We start from the raw sequence: 17,113 nt of genomic DNA, 5'->3' as shown, positions 1-17,113 counted from the left end.
CACTGAACTGAACCATGCATGAATAAAGGACTTCACAGAAGACTCTTGAACCTTTGCTCATTCAATTTGACCCACAAGGGTGAAAATTATTTTTCCCCAACAATATAGCTAGCTAGCTAATTAGACTCAAAACACAACATGTCTTGTGGCTGCATTGCCCTCTGGTCTATTGAGGAAATTGGTCTCTCTCCTCTTCCATGACGGATTTCTCCCTGTATGATTGTTGAACGTCTCTTGGTGCAAAATGGCGGCTCTAGGAAGAAGCCCTCGCTCTTTGAGGGACTGACACCAAAACCTGACGTTTACCCTCAATGTTTTAGAACGCTGAAACCTTCTGCTATCAAACTCTGTCGTAGCTGCACTGAAAATACCTGGACATGACATTACATTGTACCTACGTTCGGCCAGTTATCCATGGGAACAAGAAAAATGCACCACCAAACAACAAAATGTGGTCAGTGTTTTGATTTTGATTCCTGGTCCTGTGTGGAGATTGCATGTTCTCCTCCCACAGTCAGGTGGACTGGAGTCCGCTTGAAGGACAAATCCACCCTAAAACACTTTCACGCTGTTAATAACAGCTATTGGCGACGCACCTTGCATTTCTGGGTCCATTTTTTTTTTGGCGGTGTATTTTTCTTATTCCCATGGACTGGCCAAATGTAGACAACTTGACGTCAGGTCCAGATCTTTCCAGCTCAGCTACAATGGAGTTTGATAGCAGAATTTTTTTTTCCAGCTATCTAAAACATCAGTCCCTCAATATAGACGGACTGATAGAATCCACCAATCCAGCTGAGTGTGGGAGGAACCCCAGGAGAACACAGGGGAGAACATGTAAACTCTGCACAGAAAGGACCGGGAATCAAACCAACAACCTTCTGGCTGTGAGAACACAAGGACGCCCTGATTTGAGAGATGTTAATACAAAAAAAATAAATAAAAAAAATACGCCCAAAGTTAATTTGCTCTGATGCCGACGCTGTACGCAGACACAAAAAAAACATCCAATCTTCTAAACGGCTGCGCTCAAAATTGAACGGGCAACTCTGGCTCGAGTGTGGCGATTTGCGCTGACGATAAGAGGAAAGATTGAAAGAATGAGTACAAGATCAGAAAGAGAATCAGAAGAGAGAGAGAGAGAGAAAAAAACACTCCTTACGCTCATGTTGGTCTTGTCGCTGCTGGCGGAGGACACGCTCCATCGCTTGGCGGCCTTGGCGTCGACGGGCGGAGACTCCAGGTCCTTGTCGGCGCTGTGGATCTTCCTGTTCAGGTCCTGGAACATGTCCTGGTGGCGCTTCCGGGTGTGCATGATCTTCTGTCACGGGAACATCAGGGTTCACACACTTTTTCACCAATGATTTTCAATGACTTCTCCACAACCTTTTAACTTCATTTCCATGACCAAAAGGAATGACTTCTCTGTGGTACCACTGACAATTTTGTACTGTAACTCTGTGGTACCACTGACAATTTTGTATTGTAACTCTGTGGTACCACTGACAATTTTGTACTGTAATACAGTATAAGTAAAATTAGGTCTGCATTCCAAACATATGGTGCCTCTCTAGAACAAATAAACACCAGTCCATTTACACCATACCAGACAGACACACCTAGATACATTTTGTCATATTTTAAATCCAATACCAGTTTAAAAATGTTAACTAGTGATTCCCCAGCTGTGCCAATTTACGTGACTATTTTCATGCTTGGATTAATCAGTAATTATATTTGATGCAACTTTAGCTGTATTTCCATGACTTTTCCAAAACTTTTCCAAAAATATTATTTTCCATAACTTTTTTCCAAGGCCTGGAAATTGCATTTTAAATTTCAAATGACTTTTCCAGGTTTTTCATGACCGTACGAACCCTGGGAACAACACTACCGTCAATCCCGCATCACCCCCCCCCCCCCCCCGCTCACATTTAATACAGCAGGACTTACCCCCCCCCCCCCCACCAACATTGCAGCGGCACTCATAAAGCTTGGAAAACAAAAGCGATTATGCAAAAACTCTACAGCTGTAGGAGCAGTTAAAGAGACATATCAGCCTTTTCCGGTACACTCCAGAGAAATCAAAAAAGAGACTTAAAAATTACCTCAAAGTCGAGCTCGGCGTAGCGCGATTTTCGTCTCTGCGGGGGGGGGGGGGGAGGGAGATGAGACAGAGAGATTAAAGATGCGTTTCGGGTGTCATGTGCCTTTTGTGAGCAGACGAGAAGACGAGTTCTGTATCTCCGCGTCGGTAAAAGAAAGGGTGTTTTTTTTTTTTTTTCGGAGGAGAGAGCAGTGAGTCATGAAGGGAAAGAAGCGAGGCTTGGCCGCGCTGACCCTGTTGGCGTGAGTTTGCAGTTAACAGCTTGCGACCGGGTGACCTTTCCCGCTCCTCCGTCACGGAGCGGGGCGAAGGAAAACCTGACCTTCGGGCTACTCGGTTGCCGTGGCAGCTGCCGCCTCGCGCTGCATTGTGGGAAGCGTGTTTTTTTTTTTTTTTTGCCCTGAAGTGAAAAAGACACCAGCAGGCAGATGTCCTGCCCCGCTGTGTGCCGATCAGTGTGTGTGTCTGATCCTGCCACTGGTGTCTGCACTAGGAGCTGAGTGAAAACCAACCTTTTTTTTTTTTAAAGATGGTATACTTTTTGTTGCAACTGTAATGGTGTTTTTGAATGAAATCAGTGGGGAGGACAATCTCAAACATCGCTGATTGGAGTTCTGTTTTAATCTTGTTTCCTATTTTGCTTTATTGGACAATTATTCAGTTGAGAGAGACGGGAAAGGAGATGTGAAATGGTTTCCCAGGCTGGATTTGAATTCATTCTCACAGCCAAAAGGTTGTGGGTTCGATTCCCGGTCCTTTCTGTGTGGAGTTTACATTTTCCCCCCCTGTGTTCTCCTGGGTTTCCTCCCACAGTCAGCTGGATTGGAGACTCTAAATTGTCCTTAGCAACACAAGCGGTTGCCGAGGTGTTTGCTAAATTGAGCCACCAAGATGCATCACACTGATCGGACTTTTGGCAAAAAAAACCTGGGAATGATGAATCTCGCTATTGTATTGTGACATTTTCAAAATTACACTGATTGGCCCAAGCAATGTTTGTGCGTCCATGTGTCGTGTGTGATATCTCTAAACAAATAGATGAAGGAGTTGTGTGAAAAATCTCAGCAAAGGTGAACCAGATTTATAGTTACATTTTCATAACAATGCCAGCTTTTATGTTTAATAATTAGATGCTGATAATAAAGAACAGACATTTTGATAGTGTTCAGCTATAGAGGATTGAGGTGTCTACTGACTCACTGCCATAGTAAAATATTCTAACTTAACAATGAATAAAAACAGTTTCTGCAAAAACGTTATCAGATTAGGAATCAGCTATCATAGCTTTATATGCATCTCTTATTCTACAGTATGAGGTTGTGAATATGTTACTGGTCTTACCTCCAGGGAGCTCATGGACAGCGTGGAGACGGTCTCGCTCTTGGACATCATGCCCGAGTTCCCAGAGTCCCCTCCGTCACACATGCTGTTGGCCATCTGGGAGTCTCTCTGCAGGTTGTGGACGGGCGAGTCTCTCTCCGAGCAGGACACGCTGACCTGGTCGGCGGGCAGGCTCTTCAGCCCGAAGCCGGGCACCGGTTCGCCGCTGGCGGGGTTGGCCAGGTGGATGAGCCTGGTCTGGGGCAGCTGCTCGATGCCGATGTTGTACTTGGCCGTCTGGTCCTCTTTGCCCTTGGCCGGCTTGAGGGTGCCCGTGTTGTTGGTCGGCAGGATGACGTATCCCGGGCCGCCGGCGCCCTCGGAGCCGCCGCCCTCCCCGTTCCCCCGGGGCAGCTCTCCGTCCAGCTGCTTGAAGAGCTCGCCGTCGCAGATGTAGATGGACTTGGCGCCCGGCAGCTCGGTGCTGATGCCCTTGGCGGCGCCCTTCTCCCGGCGCAGCGTCAGAGTGTGGCTGGTGTAGTCGGCCACGTTCTGGAGGTGGACCTTGGCCATGCTGGCCGGCATGGTGTTGAAGTTGGAGCCCTTCTGCAGGGTGAGAGTCCCGGCCGAGGCCTTCTCCTCCCCTTGGAGAGACGAGCGCTTCAGGGTGCCTGGACGAGACAGACAGACAGGACACCAGCTGTTATTAAAAAATCTGATCCGGTCCAGTCGGTACCGTCCAGCTCTGATATGATGGATGCCATACAGTTTCATTGATTACAAATTCATTTATATATCTGATCAATTTAACACTGGTTCCCTATGGGAAGCCTTTAACCTGAATTAATGCTGATGTGACATTTTGGTTATTGATTATGTATTCCATGCTCGTGGATGAGCTTTATTCTTATTATTATGGGTTTCAGTGGAGAGTTTTAGTGTCTCATGGTCTAAATGCTTTCCCACCTTAACAAGAATAAAATTTGAATAGTTGTATTTTTTTTGGCATGAACATCGTCAAATTTAAAGATACTGAATGGGTCAAAATATTGGATTTGTTTGAATCCTACTGGGAATGGTAGTCCAGGCGCTAGCAAGTTGTTTTTTGTTGTTTTTTTATTTCAATAGACAGGCACCACTGACACTGTGCTCGCCTAGAACTTGTGACCCGACCCCATTTCACCATAACCACTGCTGGCTTGTGGCGGACTGCATATCCCAATGCCGAGTCCGGGGCTGGTAAACAACATCAGACAACGCCGCATCCGAAACGACTAAATATCTCACGACCGCTCGCCACGCTCCCACTCCCACTCGACATATATACAAAGCCAAAAAAAAAAAAAAAATCATTCCTCTCTGTTCTTTTCCATCTTTTCTCAACCGGGTCCTGTCTGCGTCTCAATAGCGTTTCTGCTCCAGATGCTTTTTCTTGATATCCTGTCTCAAGAGATAATCAGATTTCTGCTCCCAACGGATATCAGAGGAGAGCCGGTATCTGATGCCGCACTGTCGGGAGGGACTTAATTATACAGCGGCGGGTGTAGGAGAGACTCAGACAGCCCTATTTATCTGCATATTACTGCTCAGCACACGTTCATCCCACTCCCAACAGCCCGGGATAAATTGCGTTATGCAGCAGTAATGTGCTGTATGTCTTGTCAAAACAGCTTCCCGGCGATGGGGGAGTCTGCTGTGATGTTGATTGAAGTACACGGGTGCAGAATTGAAGGGGAACATGCCTCACATCTGTTCTGACAATGCTGAGGAATGTTGAAGTAGTCCACACAAGACACAGAGCGGGGAAGCGCAAAGAGACAGCTGTTGCCTTCAAAGTCAAATCCCACATACGTGAATGCAAACACGCTTACCTGATCTGCAAGCCATGTCCACGTCTTTTTCAAAGTCAGTCTGGGGACAGGGAAGAAATGTGTATTAAAAAGTGCAAAAAAAAAAACCCAAACAAAACATCAGTATTCAATAGGGATGGGACGATATATCGAAATTCAATATATCGCGATACAAACGTGACAATACATATATATCATGGGGGAAGAAAAATCACGGTATTAGCTCCATTTTATTCTGCTGTAGTAATCACAAGCTCTCTATGGAAATTACATTGTTTACACTTGGTAATGACATTTTTTAAATTGTTTACACTCTAGCAAGCCAATGCCTTTGCTAGAAAGATTTGCGGCTCAAGAAATAAACGTAATTATATACTATACCGCGTTATCGAATCGTATCGTGAGATAAACATATCGTCCCGTCCCTAATATTCAGTAGTACAACCTGTAGGAAGAAAAATAAGAAATTCTCCCAAAATAATAACATTCCAATATTCACACCATGAGCTGAGCGTGGCCGTTCTGGAAAGATCCGCCTGAATCTCCGTTAGTGTCCTCCTGGCGGTCGACCACGCGACACTTGACTGCCTCCTGAACCTGTGACACACCATGGAACACACAGGTAATGAGCCGATATATTGAGTTTGATTGATTACATATTTATTGTAGAATTGATCAATACTACACTGGTTGTTTATAGGAAGACCTTAACCTTAATTCCAAGCAAATTAATATGTTTTGTTGTTATTATTATCATCATCTTGGGTTGCAGTGAATAGTTTTAGTGTCCCATGATGGTCTAAACGTTGTTTCAGAGGCAATAAAAATCTACACTTAATAAAAATCTACACTTAATACTTGTACATTTTTAGGCATGAAAATGGTCAAATTTAAAGATATTGAAAATAAAAAAAAAACTCATATTGGTCAAACCCTAAGTACTACTAAGGATATAAGACCGTTTCCTCTGCTCATCATTCACTTCAAAACCAACAAAACAAATTCAAACCACCAGATAACACAGCCAACAAAACCAGGAAGGTGAAGCCTGACATCTAATGGTAAAAAGCATGGTACTGAAATTGCCATCTGCTATTGGCTGATCTTTGGTGCCAGGTGATGTCACCACCTGTTGTACTCTAGAAGGTGACCTGGCACCAAAGATCAGCCAATAACAGATGGCAATTTCAGTAGCATGAATGAGTATCCAGTGAGATACGTTTAGCTTAACTACTAGCCTTTATGCACGGTGCTTTGCAATGTTTGTCCTTAGCAGGCCTCCGTAGTGCAGTGGCTTTGCTGTGCTTTATTTACAAACTGTGTTGCGGTTTCTGTCACCCTCTAGCGGTCAGAAAATGTAGCTTATCACAGCTTTTAATATGTGAAGGCCACTGTAATAAGAGAGGTACCTCTCTGCGCAGGATGCAGTGCACCATGACGATGACGAAGCCTTCCAGCGAATCGAAGACGGCGAAAAGGATCTGGAAGAGGGCGGAGCGCCGGTCGGTGATGGCCAGGACGGCCGACATCCACGTGAGGGCCAGCAGGGGCAAGACCACGCAGGAGCTCCACAGCGACGCCCTGCAGGACGGGAGGGGAACGGCAGTTAAGGAGAGCCCGACTAAACCTTCATCAAGATGACAAAGAGGGCAAACGTTAGCTAGCATTAATTGGCTAAATTGTGTATCAAAATTCATTTAAAGATGTTTCATATCTAGAATTAGCTAAGATGATTAGTTTTTACAGGATACTAAAACAATGCTAAGAGATAAACTGATTTCATTTCTTTTCTACTGTCTAAAAAGGCACAGAACAATAATGATGAAAATACAACCTAAAATTATCCTAAAACTGTGCTACTTGCCCTTACTAATTGCCCTCATTGATAGCATAGAGTTAGCAGCCTACAACTCTACCCATGCATAAATACATATCACATCAAATACTTATGCTACTATCACAAACAAAAACATACATCCATTATCTGTAGATATATATGTTCATAATTCACATATATGACATGCATGTATGTTCAAGATGGTTCAGTCAAACCATAGAGGATCTAGTGCCACTGGGAAGAGAAGGAGGAGCGAGGATGAGCAGTGGGGGGAAACAAAGTGAAATGAGGCCGAAACAGAATGCAAAAGACAAATAGAAGAAGAGGCAGAGGGATAGAGGTAGAAGGACAGAGAGAGAGAGAGAGAGAGAGTCTGGAGAATCGTCATTACTCTCACTTTGCAAGTGCTGCTTTTCTTTTTCTCCTGACTCATTCCGTCTCAGTCTCGCCATTTTTGTTTTGATGTGCATATTCTGGATGAACACGGACGTTTTCAGTTTGCGTGTCAATTTCGTTCAGGATCTCTAACTGACTGAACAGCTGCTAATATTCATAAAGGCTGTCAGCTTTATTGGAGACGCTTCACTAGGGTTAGACAGATATCAGTTTGCCGATATTGGCCTTTTATTAAAAAAATCTGATATCATCCACCTCCGATATGATGGATATAATGCAGTTGGACTGATTACGTTTTTACTGTAGAATTGATCAATGCTACACTGGTTGTCTATGGGAAGCCCTTCACCTGAATTGAGACATTCTGCTCAGATTCCACACGTGTGCATGAATATGTTTTATTATCCGAGTTGAATGAAATTGAGGGAGGGACTATGGAGGCCATGGACCCCCCATTTGATGAGATTTCGTCTCTCAGACCCAAATCTAAGAATATTTTTATTGTCAGATATGATTTTGTCCAGAATTCCTTGACTATCTGTATTGTAGGTAGAGAGATAACAGAGAAACTATGATCAAAACAGTCATTCTTCTACATTCTCTAATTGTCTTAACTTCTTATAAATGAAATAATGCTGAAGTTTAACAATTCATCAATTTGCTGGGGACCCCCTGGTACCCCCTCAAGGACCCCTAGTGGTCCCCGGACCAAACATTGAGAACCACTGTTCTACACTACACTCTGCATCATTTGTAGGGAGGGGGGTAGACGTTTACTATTTACATGTTTACTGTTTACTTGTCTTCAACGGGGAGTTTTAGTGTCCCTGGTGTCTAAATGCTGTTTCAGAGGCTTTTCCGCCTTGACAAGAATATAATTCTGGGGGGAAAACACTGAATACTAAATATTCTTTTAAGGATTTTTTTTTTGGCACGGAAATGGTTGAATTTGAAAAGATATGGAATATTGGCACAAAAAAGCGGCTTCAATCGAAAAAAAATATCAGTATCAGCCTCCAGAAACCCATATCGGATGAACCTTAGCCTTAACACACTTCTATCAGATAGTCTGCCATCTGTGCACTCATGGAACACACACACACACACACACACACACACACACACAAATTGATACAACAAAGTGTATTGCTGTCCTCTCTGCATATGTAGCCATGGCCTCCTCTAATCAGCACTATGTGGTCTCTGGTCTCAATTCACACACACAATCAACATATTTTCTAAATCTAAGTATTTTTTTTTAAATATATTCTAATATAACCAGGCAACAACACATGCATAAATATGTAGTGTACACACATACGATACACAAGCACCAACCGGCATGCACGCACACACACACGCACACACACACACACACACACACACACGCACACACACACACAATTTGCTTTCATCAACAGCGTATAAGCTCCAGCAGCCTCTCATATTGTGAAATCCTCCCAAGCAGGGCACCGAGGAGAGGAAGAAATGAAAGAGGGATAAAGGAGAGAGAACAAATCAAGTGAGGGAGAGAGAGAGAGAGAGAGAGAGAGAGAGAAGGGGGGGAGGGAACAGAGGTAAAGAAGAGTTAAGGAAAAATAATTAGCGGGACTAACATGGCGTTACTGGTAGCTGTGGTGGAAACGTCAGCCGAAGAGATAACTCCGCACTTGGCACATTTGAGCGTCATATTGTACAGTGGCACTGTCATCTGACTGCAAAGTCAAATTAACACGCTGTAACATACACAAACAGATACAGATGCACCGGCACACACACACACACACACACACGCGACTCACACGGAGGCGCGCTCGCACACACACACACACACACACACACAATCGCACAATCGCACGCACAGTGAGTCACAGTATTCTCGCGCTATCTCTCTCTCAGGGCTATGGGCGGGCACATTTGTGTGTGTGTTTGTGTGTGTGTGTGTGTGTGTGTGTGTGCGGTGGGAGGGGGGGGGGGGGCAGAGATATAGCCACACTGGGGACTGGGGGGATATTTTATATTTCACCTTATGTCTGCTTTTCTTCACAAACGAGAAGCTTTCTTTAGTGGGCAGTGGGAGTTCAATCGATGTTTCGCACCCTCGCCCATTTATCTGCTTTGAAACGCAATGACGCCATAAACTAAATGCCTAAATGAAGGCGTTTCATATGTCTGTTTGAGGGTTTACGTCGTTGCAGCTGCTCTGGCGATCTGTTTGTTACGGAATAAGAGAACAAATCCCGGTGAAAATCTTCCACCCGCTCTTTCTGCAGCGTCTACGCACCGCTAGCCAGGCGGATCGCTTAACCACGAGCGTTGCCAGGCTCTAACACTAAGGCTTACACACACACACACACACACACACACACACACACATTTCAAACTTCAACCTACATGCAGACACATACACATGCACGCTATGGGCTCAGACAGTCAATGCAGTCACTGTTCACTATGTAATAGGTAAAAAGGAAAAATCCCCCTCGATCTTCTTCCACTGTTACACATCATCAATCAGTGGGGTTCGGTGTATTCCAGGAGTTGCTTTGTGATGAAGTGTTGTAATTTGCTTTTTTCTCTTTTATCCACTTTCCCTCAACCTGCCTCGTCTACTTCCATTTCGGCTCAGTGGTTTCCTATATTTCCCAGAATGCCTTTCAACCCTTACTTAAAACGCTACACGTCTCGTGGCCGCGTTGCATTCTGGTCTGTCGGCGGAGAAATTGGTCGCTCCGCCTCATCTGCGATGGATTTCTCCCTGTGTGACTGTTGAACGTCTCTTGGTGCAAAATGGCGGCTCTAGAAAGAAGCTCCTCGCTCTTTGATTCCGAGGGACTGACACCAATGTGAGCCGAGAAACACAAAGTACAAAGATAGATGTTTTTTGGGTGGATTTTGCCTTTAAGCAGTTAAGAATTACTATGTGTTCATTGAAGGACATGGTGTGAATTACTTCTGTATGTGTTTTCCAGGACAATACTACAGTAGAAGCAACAAAAGATGATGATTTCTGGGTATGGATACCCATAAGCTGCCTTACTGTATGTTCCTTACAACGCTCAATACTCCCAAAACTCACAAAAGTGTCCGAGACTTCCATCTATAATTCTGTATATCTCTCCACTGTCGCTGCCAGTCAAGGATTGAATACAATGCCGGGGACATTGACAAGTAATAAGAAACTAATCTGTTACCATATGGCCTCCTGCTAAACAACAATTAAAGTCGAAGAGCTGAAAGAATCGATTCTGTAGCCCCTGGACGCCTGGATTAAAAATCACGTAATAGAAGAAATTCAATTTCAAGTAAAAGGGCAATACAACCACTAAATGTGTGCCGTAGGCAGTGATATTAAAAAGCAATCAGCATTTTTTGAAATACAACACCATTTCCCTTGTCTTCGGGATCGAGAGGCAGAGGAGGGTGGGGAGTGGAGGGGTGGGGGGGTGAGATGCAGTAAGCTGAGCCCCCCCCAAAAAAAAGATCTGACATGGACAAATTGACCAGGTTCAATCCATTCATTCCACTTGACCATGAACCTTGTTCTATACGTTCTTCATGATGTTCTAGAGTTTTGCTCCGATCAATCTCGGAACCCATCGTCTATCAGTCTGACGACGATTAGACTCTGGGGGCAACGGCCAATATTTTGGGGTTTCCGGTGTAGCCAGCGGACATCCGGACCAAGACTTCCTTTTCCGTGCGCCGGTCATTGTTTACAGTCCGATTAGCAACTTGAGACGCGAGAATGGAGTCGGAGTCGAGAGACGACGTCTACGACCGGATTGTTTCACAAGTTTTTCACAACTCCAACTCCATTCTCGCGTCTCAAGTTGCTAATCGGACTGTAAACAATGACCGGCTCAGGGAAGAGGAAGTCTTGGCCCAGATGTCCGCTGGCTACACCGGAAACCCAGAAATATTGGCTGTCGCCCCCAGAGTCTAATCGTTGTCAGACCGATAGACAATGGGTTCCGAGATTGTGCTCCGATTTGAATACCAACCTGTTTTAAAAGGAGTTGGAAGGAGTTTGATTACTCACAAAAAAAAAGCACTTTTACATCTCAATGTTTGATCAACCTGCTACTAGAATCTGTCGACACACAGGGTAAATGATTCAAAATAGTTCAGCGTTTGCTGAAGTGGCGCGGGCAATTACGCCGTTACCATGTAGTGAGGAAATACCGGTGCTGGTTGGAATTAGACCTCTCGTCTGTTTTAATTTTCCCAGCCAATTACGGTCTAATTTTGGTAGAAAAGGAGCCTCACCAGCGAGGCAAAGTCTCAGAGGTGTGAGCCATCTCGCCTGGTATTAGATACTGCTCACATTAATTACCTTCATTAAACATGTAATGCATTTGAACCTTGAGAAACGCATGCAGGAGGGAGAAGGGAGGTTGGAGGGGTGGGGGTGGGGGTGGGGGTGGGGGTGGGGGTGTTCAGACACCAAGAGGAAAAAAAAAACATCATGACACCTTTGCCTTTTTTCTCCGTCCACCACAGAGAGAACAAACAAACAGCCACATCGCTGAGAGTTCTCGCAAACAATCGTACGATCTCTTTCGGGCCAGTAGAGGAAGACGCCGGTCACATCGTGTTCAGATACACACAACCTACTGTCCACTGACTCAAGCCTGAGCGGCCTCAAGATGCCGCTGCAATTAATTTGTGTTCACTTGCGTTTCGAGTCTGAACGTGACCCGTTCAAACCTTTGGAAGAATTCTGGACGACGTAAGAGGCGTAAGAAGCGGCTGGTCGACGACAGAATCCAATGCGATGGCTTCCTCCTCATGTTTATACGAAACAGACAGATATGAAAAATAGACAGTCAACATTTGGATTTTGTTAAAACCCACTTCGAACGTCTCAGAAACTGAAAAATCCATGTCCAAGTCCACCATTTGCGCAATTCCACATCCAGGTGGCGACCAGATCCGTAGTGTTGTAGTCGAGACCACCTAAACCAAGACCGAGTCAAGACCAAGACCAGAGCGTATCAAGTCTGAGTCAAGACCAAGACCGAAGGGGGGCGAGACCGAGTCGAGACCGAGACCAGACCAATGCGAGTTCATTTTCAAGACCATGTAATCAGAGTGGCTCAACATTTACACCATTTCTCTGCTAAAATTCAAAAAGAAAGAAAGCATTATTTAGGAATTTAAGTAAAATACAAATGGATGTACAGTATGTGCTCAGTGACAGAAGGCAATCCTTTGAAACATTGCAATTGGATTTCACTGACCTTTGGAAAGGCTCAAGACAGTGGGCAGAATGAAACAGAAGTGTTAAAACACCCTGAGCAGATAGCTTGGTAATGCAGTAACATCATAGGTAATGATGTTGCTGCACTTGTGGTCTCGACTGGTCTTGAAATAAAATTCCGAGTCCTCTTTGTCCGAGACCGAGTCAAGACCGAGTAAAAATGCACTCGAGTCCGAGACGAGACCGAGACCAGCAAAATGTGGTCTTAAGACCGGTCTCGAGACCAAGACCGATCTCGAGTACTACAACACTACAGTTCCGCCTCTAGCGTGCCAAGACCGAATTCAAAAATAAGAGTGTAACGCAGGCACCTGTACAGTACGACGATTGGTGAACTTGGACATGAAGGTTTATGTTGCCAAGGGCGTGTTCACACCAAGCATGTTTGGAGTGGTTTCTTTGAACTCCAGAGCGTTTCCTCCTTTAGCTGGGTTCGTTTGGACAGGCGGGAACAATGGCATTCGACCTCAGGTGAGTCTATGTCCTCTTCCAAGAGAAGTGCGGTGCGGTTTGTTAGGAGTGAGAACGTAATCCAAACCAAATACTGGAAACTACCCCAAAACACTCAAGTATTATGGGTATAAGGAGACGGATGGTGGCATCTCATAGCGAGCAGTCCTCATGCTTGGAAAACCTAGCAGAACAAAATGAAGTCTGGACTGATGCTCATATTCAGCTATTTCTTCATGTGATATGTACACCAGAGAAGGGAAAGAGCGCACCACCCCCACCCCATCAAACTCTCTACCCTGGCAATATGACAGGTTACCTAAATTCTGTACAATAAACAAGCTACTTGTGCGTCCATGTGACTTTTGTCACAAGCCCTGGTTCACTTGCAATTACCTCCACCAAGGAGGTTATGTTTTCGGTGCCATTTGTTTGTTTGTTTGGCTGTTTGTCTGTTAGCAGGATTACGGAAAAACTACTGGCCCGATTTTCATGAAACTTGGTGGAAGGGTGTAGCATGGGCCAAGGAAGAACCCATTAAATTTTGGAGCGGATCCGGATCCGACTCACGAACAAGCAATAATAGCACGAACCTTGGCGGAGGTCTGTGCTCTCCGAGTGCCCTAGTTGGGCAGTGTGATCCTAAACAAACTGAGTTCAACTATGGTTCGAACCAAAGAAAACGGACCAAAGTTGATTTAATGACACAATCAAACTTCAGAATGTCCATTTCACATCAGTCTATTTTGTATATACTCAAGGAGGAAGCCATCACATCAGATCCCGTCTCCGACCAGCCGCTTCTTGCTGCACGGCATGTGGTCAGATTTCTGAATGGGTCGCGTTCGGACTGAAGATGCAAAGAAAAAAAAGAAAAGAAAATGCAAATAAATCGAAGCGACATTTCGAGGCTGTTCGGGCTTCACCGGCTCTTACTGTCAGACAACTGTTTACCCCAACAGTCAGAGAATACAAACACTTGTACAGATGCAAACATGCACACTACCATACTAACGACCTTGCGCACATGCATTCCCACACACTCGCACACAAATAAAAAAAAATATTACTGCACTGCAACTACTGTATGTTATTATGGAAAGTCAATTAGATCTTCTCTAAAAGCATACCAGAAATTGTCAGAACCTGAGGCAATAATGTTAAGATATGTTTATATCCAGCTAACAGGAGTTAACATAAATTGCAAGGTAAATAGCGAGGTAAATAGCGAGGAAGTAATAGTAAGCCAATCAGAGGTGCTTGCTAGAGGAGTAGATTCAGCAGGTTTGGTGATGGGCAGGGCTGGTAGCCATACATTAAGACGAGGGTGGGATGGGCAGGTTTTTTTTTACCCAATCACTGATGACATGGGAGGGGGCTTCTGAGACTGATGTGTTCCTGATTGAAGAGCCCTGAGTGAGAGAGAGGGGGATTCTGTGCAAACTCAAACATGACGTTTCAGACAGCAAAAAACAGGTACAGTTGAACAGAGAGATCATTGAAGAAAAGCAAACATATTGTTCAGAGAGAGAAAGGAAAATAATAATAACATTTGGATGCACCAACAATGCCAATGGAGACAGAACAGCCTGCGGGTAAAGGGGAGCAGGGCGCATGTGTTGCCACAAATAGCTCATGTTTTGTGCCCATATTAAATATCTTTAAATTTGACAATTTTCATCCGAGGAAAACGAATGTATTCAGTATTCAGTTTGCCCTGACTTTTACAGGTCAGGTTGGAAAAGCCTCTGAAACTGCATTTAGACCATGGGACACTAAAACTCTCCATTGAAACCCAGACTAATGAATTTCTTTTATGGGGCGACCCATCCCACCTATTCAGTGGTAGGGGATATGATCGCCTTTAAATGAAGAATTAATTTACAGAAATCTTAAATTGAACAACTCTAAATGAATAAATCTAAATAAAATGGGAAAAGAGAAATCAAATATCATGTCATGTTTTCCAGACTGCTGATCTGGAAGGAACCTCATATCATCACATCATATCAGCCATCATGTCAGAGGTGGATGACAGGACTGGCTGAGATCCGATATTTAATAAAAGAACAATATCGGCCCAACATTACCGATAAGCCGGGCTAACCCTGTCTTTAATCTGCATAACTTCCCATTGAAAGCATCCATGATATCTGCAATATAATTCAATGGAATGGAGAATGACAATAGCACTGAATGTGCTGTGCAGCACAGATAAATCATGTGGAGTTTTTTCTGAAATCTTGCTGTGTAAGAGCCCTGCTTCCCTTTACTAGAAACAACCAAACAGGAGAAAAAGACAATGATGGATTTACAAAAGTTTACATCAATAGCAACACCTGCAAACAAAGAGCAGCTGGAGGAAAATGCGACACATATGAAAATTAAGGAAAGCAATGAGATGAGTCATCATCTTGCTGAGTCTGACAGGACCAATAACCAGTCAGTCTTCTCCACGTCTTTCTTTTTCTTTCTATCTATCATTCTGCTCCCCTTCTCTGTTTAGCCCCACCACCCAACAATTTCAAAAGCATTGATCAGAGTCTTGACTATGTGAGAAAATACATTTTCTTTCACCCTGTTTCCCTTATCTGCTTTTATTCAGCCTGTCACATTCCTCAGTCCTGGCCAGTCCCTTTCTTTTTTCTGTCCTCCTTATCTCCTTTTTTTATCCCAATGGTGTTCAAAATGAAATGTCATCTTAAACCAATTTCCCAAACTCTGGTCCCATGGCCGAGGATAATTTCAGATAAAGAGCCAATCATCACGCTAGTCCCACCCCCTAGCTAAGCCGCCAGGCTGGTTATAGGTCGCCAAGTAAAATGGATGTGTGGTATAAGGCATACCCCGCCCTCTCCTTCAGTTTCATATCAGTAATGCCGTCTTTGGACACCAGTTTGTTAAAAACGAGAATCCCAATAACCATGTTAACCTGCCAAAGAGAAGAGACACATGATTAAAGCAGGGCAGAACATTTGCACTCAGAAATTCAGAGCATGCAGCACCGTTCTGATGATGACGACGATGTCTATCATGGCAAGATGATGATGGCGGCATACACATAAATGAGTCACCCAGAACATACATATTAACTGTAAGTTTAGACTCTACCATCTCAAATGTAAACGAAAGAAACATCAGGCATCCAATGAAGTGAGAGAAAAAACAGTGAAGAGGATGGATTGCTGGATTACCAACATATAGATTACTCAGATAATAATGTGCTGATAAATGCATACATAAACCATGAGCTCTGTGAAGTTAAAGCTATATTTCACATAAAGGGAGTTTTAGCATTAATAAATCGTTACCATATAAATTTGACCACATTAGTATAATTGCCATAAACAAACAAGACCATCACTGAGAAGATTGGCAGAGAAGATCTACCCTGCATTTTACACTGTGTGCTTTACGGCACAAAGAGAGATTGATTTACAGCACAAAACAGCATGGTTTTTCTAAGGTTTTCAAGAGTTTCTGGCAATGGCAGGCGGTGGCAGGAGTGAAAGGTCGATGGAAAAATCACTTCCAACATGTTTATCCTCTTCAGAGAGGGGAAGGTGGACAAGAAGCAAAGGGGTTTATGGGAAATGTAGTCTTAATTTTAACAATCACTAGCACTAACAATAGCACTGGGGTGAGACAGATGCTACCAATCGAAATGTCGCAATGTAAGCAATGTGACCCTAATAATATTTTCTTTCTGTGTCCACTGCTGTGTTTTTCAAGAGGTAATTGCATTGGTTTGCGCTCATAACAGGAAGAACTGACTATGGACTCGCTTTTCATGTGATTGCTTTTGATTTTTTTCCCCACTTCTAATCTTGTGCTGTTTCTTCTGTTATATTTTTATCTTATTTTATGTGTTTTCTTTCTAACCCATTTCC

The 17,113-nt window shown here is 43.9% G+C and overlaps 1 protein-coding gene across 1 annotated transcript in view; it reads right to left on the bottom strand.

Moving 5' to 3' along the window:
* Window positions 1-1,162: 1,162 nt before the first annotated feature.
* Window positions 1,163-17,113, bottom strand: part of LOC139656176 (adhesion G protein-coupled receptor B1-like) — a gene marked incomplete at its 3' end in the record, with an annotated part of 82,153 nt that continues 66,202 nt past the window's right edge. The window contains exons 23-31 of the mRNA XM_071533680.1: window positions 16,070-16,155; window positions 14,576-14,635; window positions 9,127-9,225; window positions 6,687-6,858; window positions 5,779-5,874; window positions 5,299-5,338; window positions 3,449-4,098; window positions 2,109-2,144; window positions 1,163-1,321 (exon numbers count right to left, since the gene is read on the bottom strand). Coding sequence (XP_071389781.1) covers window positions 1,163-1,321; window positions 2,109-2,144; window positions 3,449-4,098; window positions 5,299-5,338; window positions 5,779-5,874; window positions 6,687-6,858; window positions 9,127-9,225; window positions 14,576-14,635; window positions 16,070-16,155 — 1,398 coding nt within the window. The remainder of the gene's footprint in view (window positions 1,322-2,108; window positions 2,145-3,448; window positions 4,099-5,298; window positions 5,339-5,778; window positions 5,875-6,686; window positions 6,859-9,126; window positions 9,226-14,575; window positions 14,636-16,069; window positions 16,156-17,113) is intronic.

This window comes from Centroberyx affinis, unplaced genomic scaffold, assembly GCF_046629955.1.
Source record: "Centroberyx affinis isolate AG114_WGS23_722 - 3 ecotype Tasmania unplaced genomic scaffold, CSIRO-AGI_Caff_v1 ptg002401l_1, whole genome shotgun sequence".
Lineage (NCBI taxonomy): Eukaryota > Metazoa > Chordata > Actinopteri > Beryciformes > Berycidae > Centroberyx > Centroberyx affinis.
This window is presented reverse-complemented; position numbering and strand designations above follow the sequence as displayed.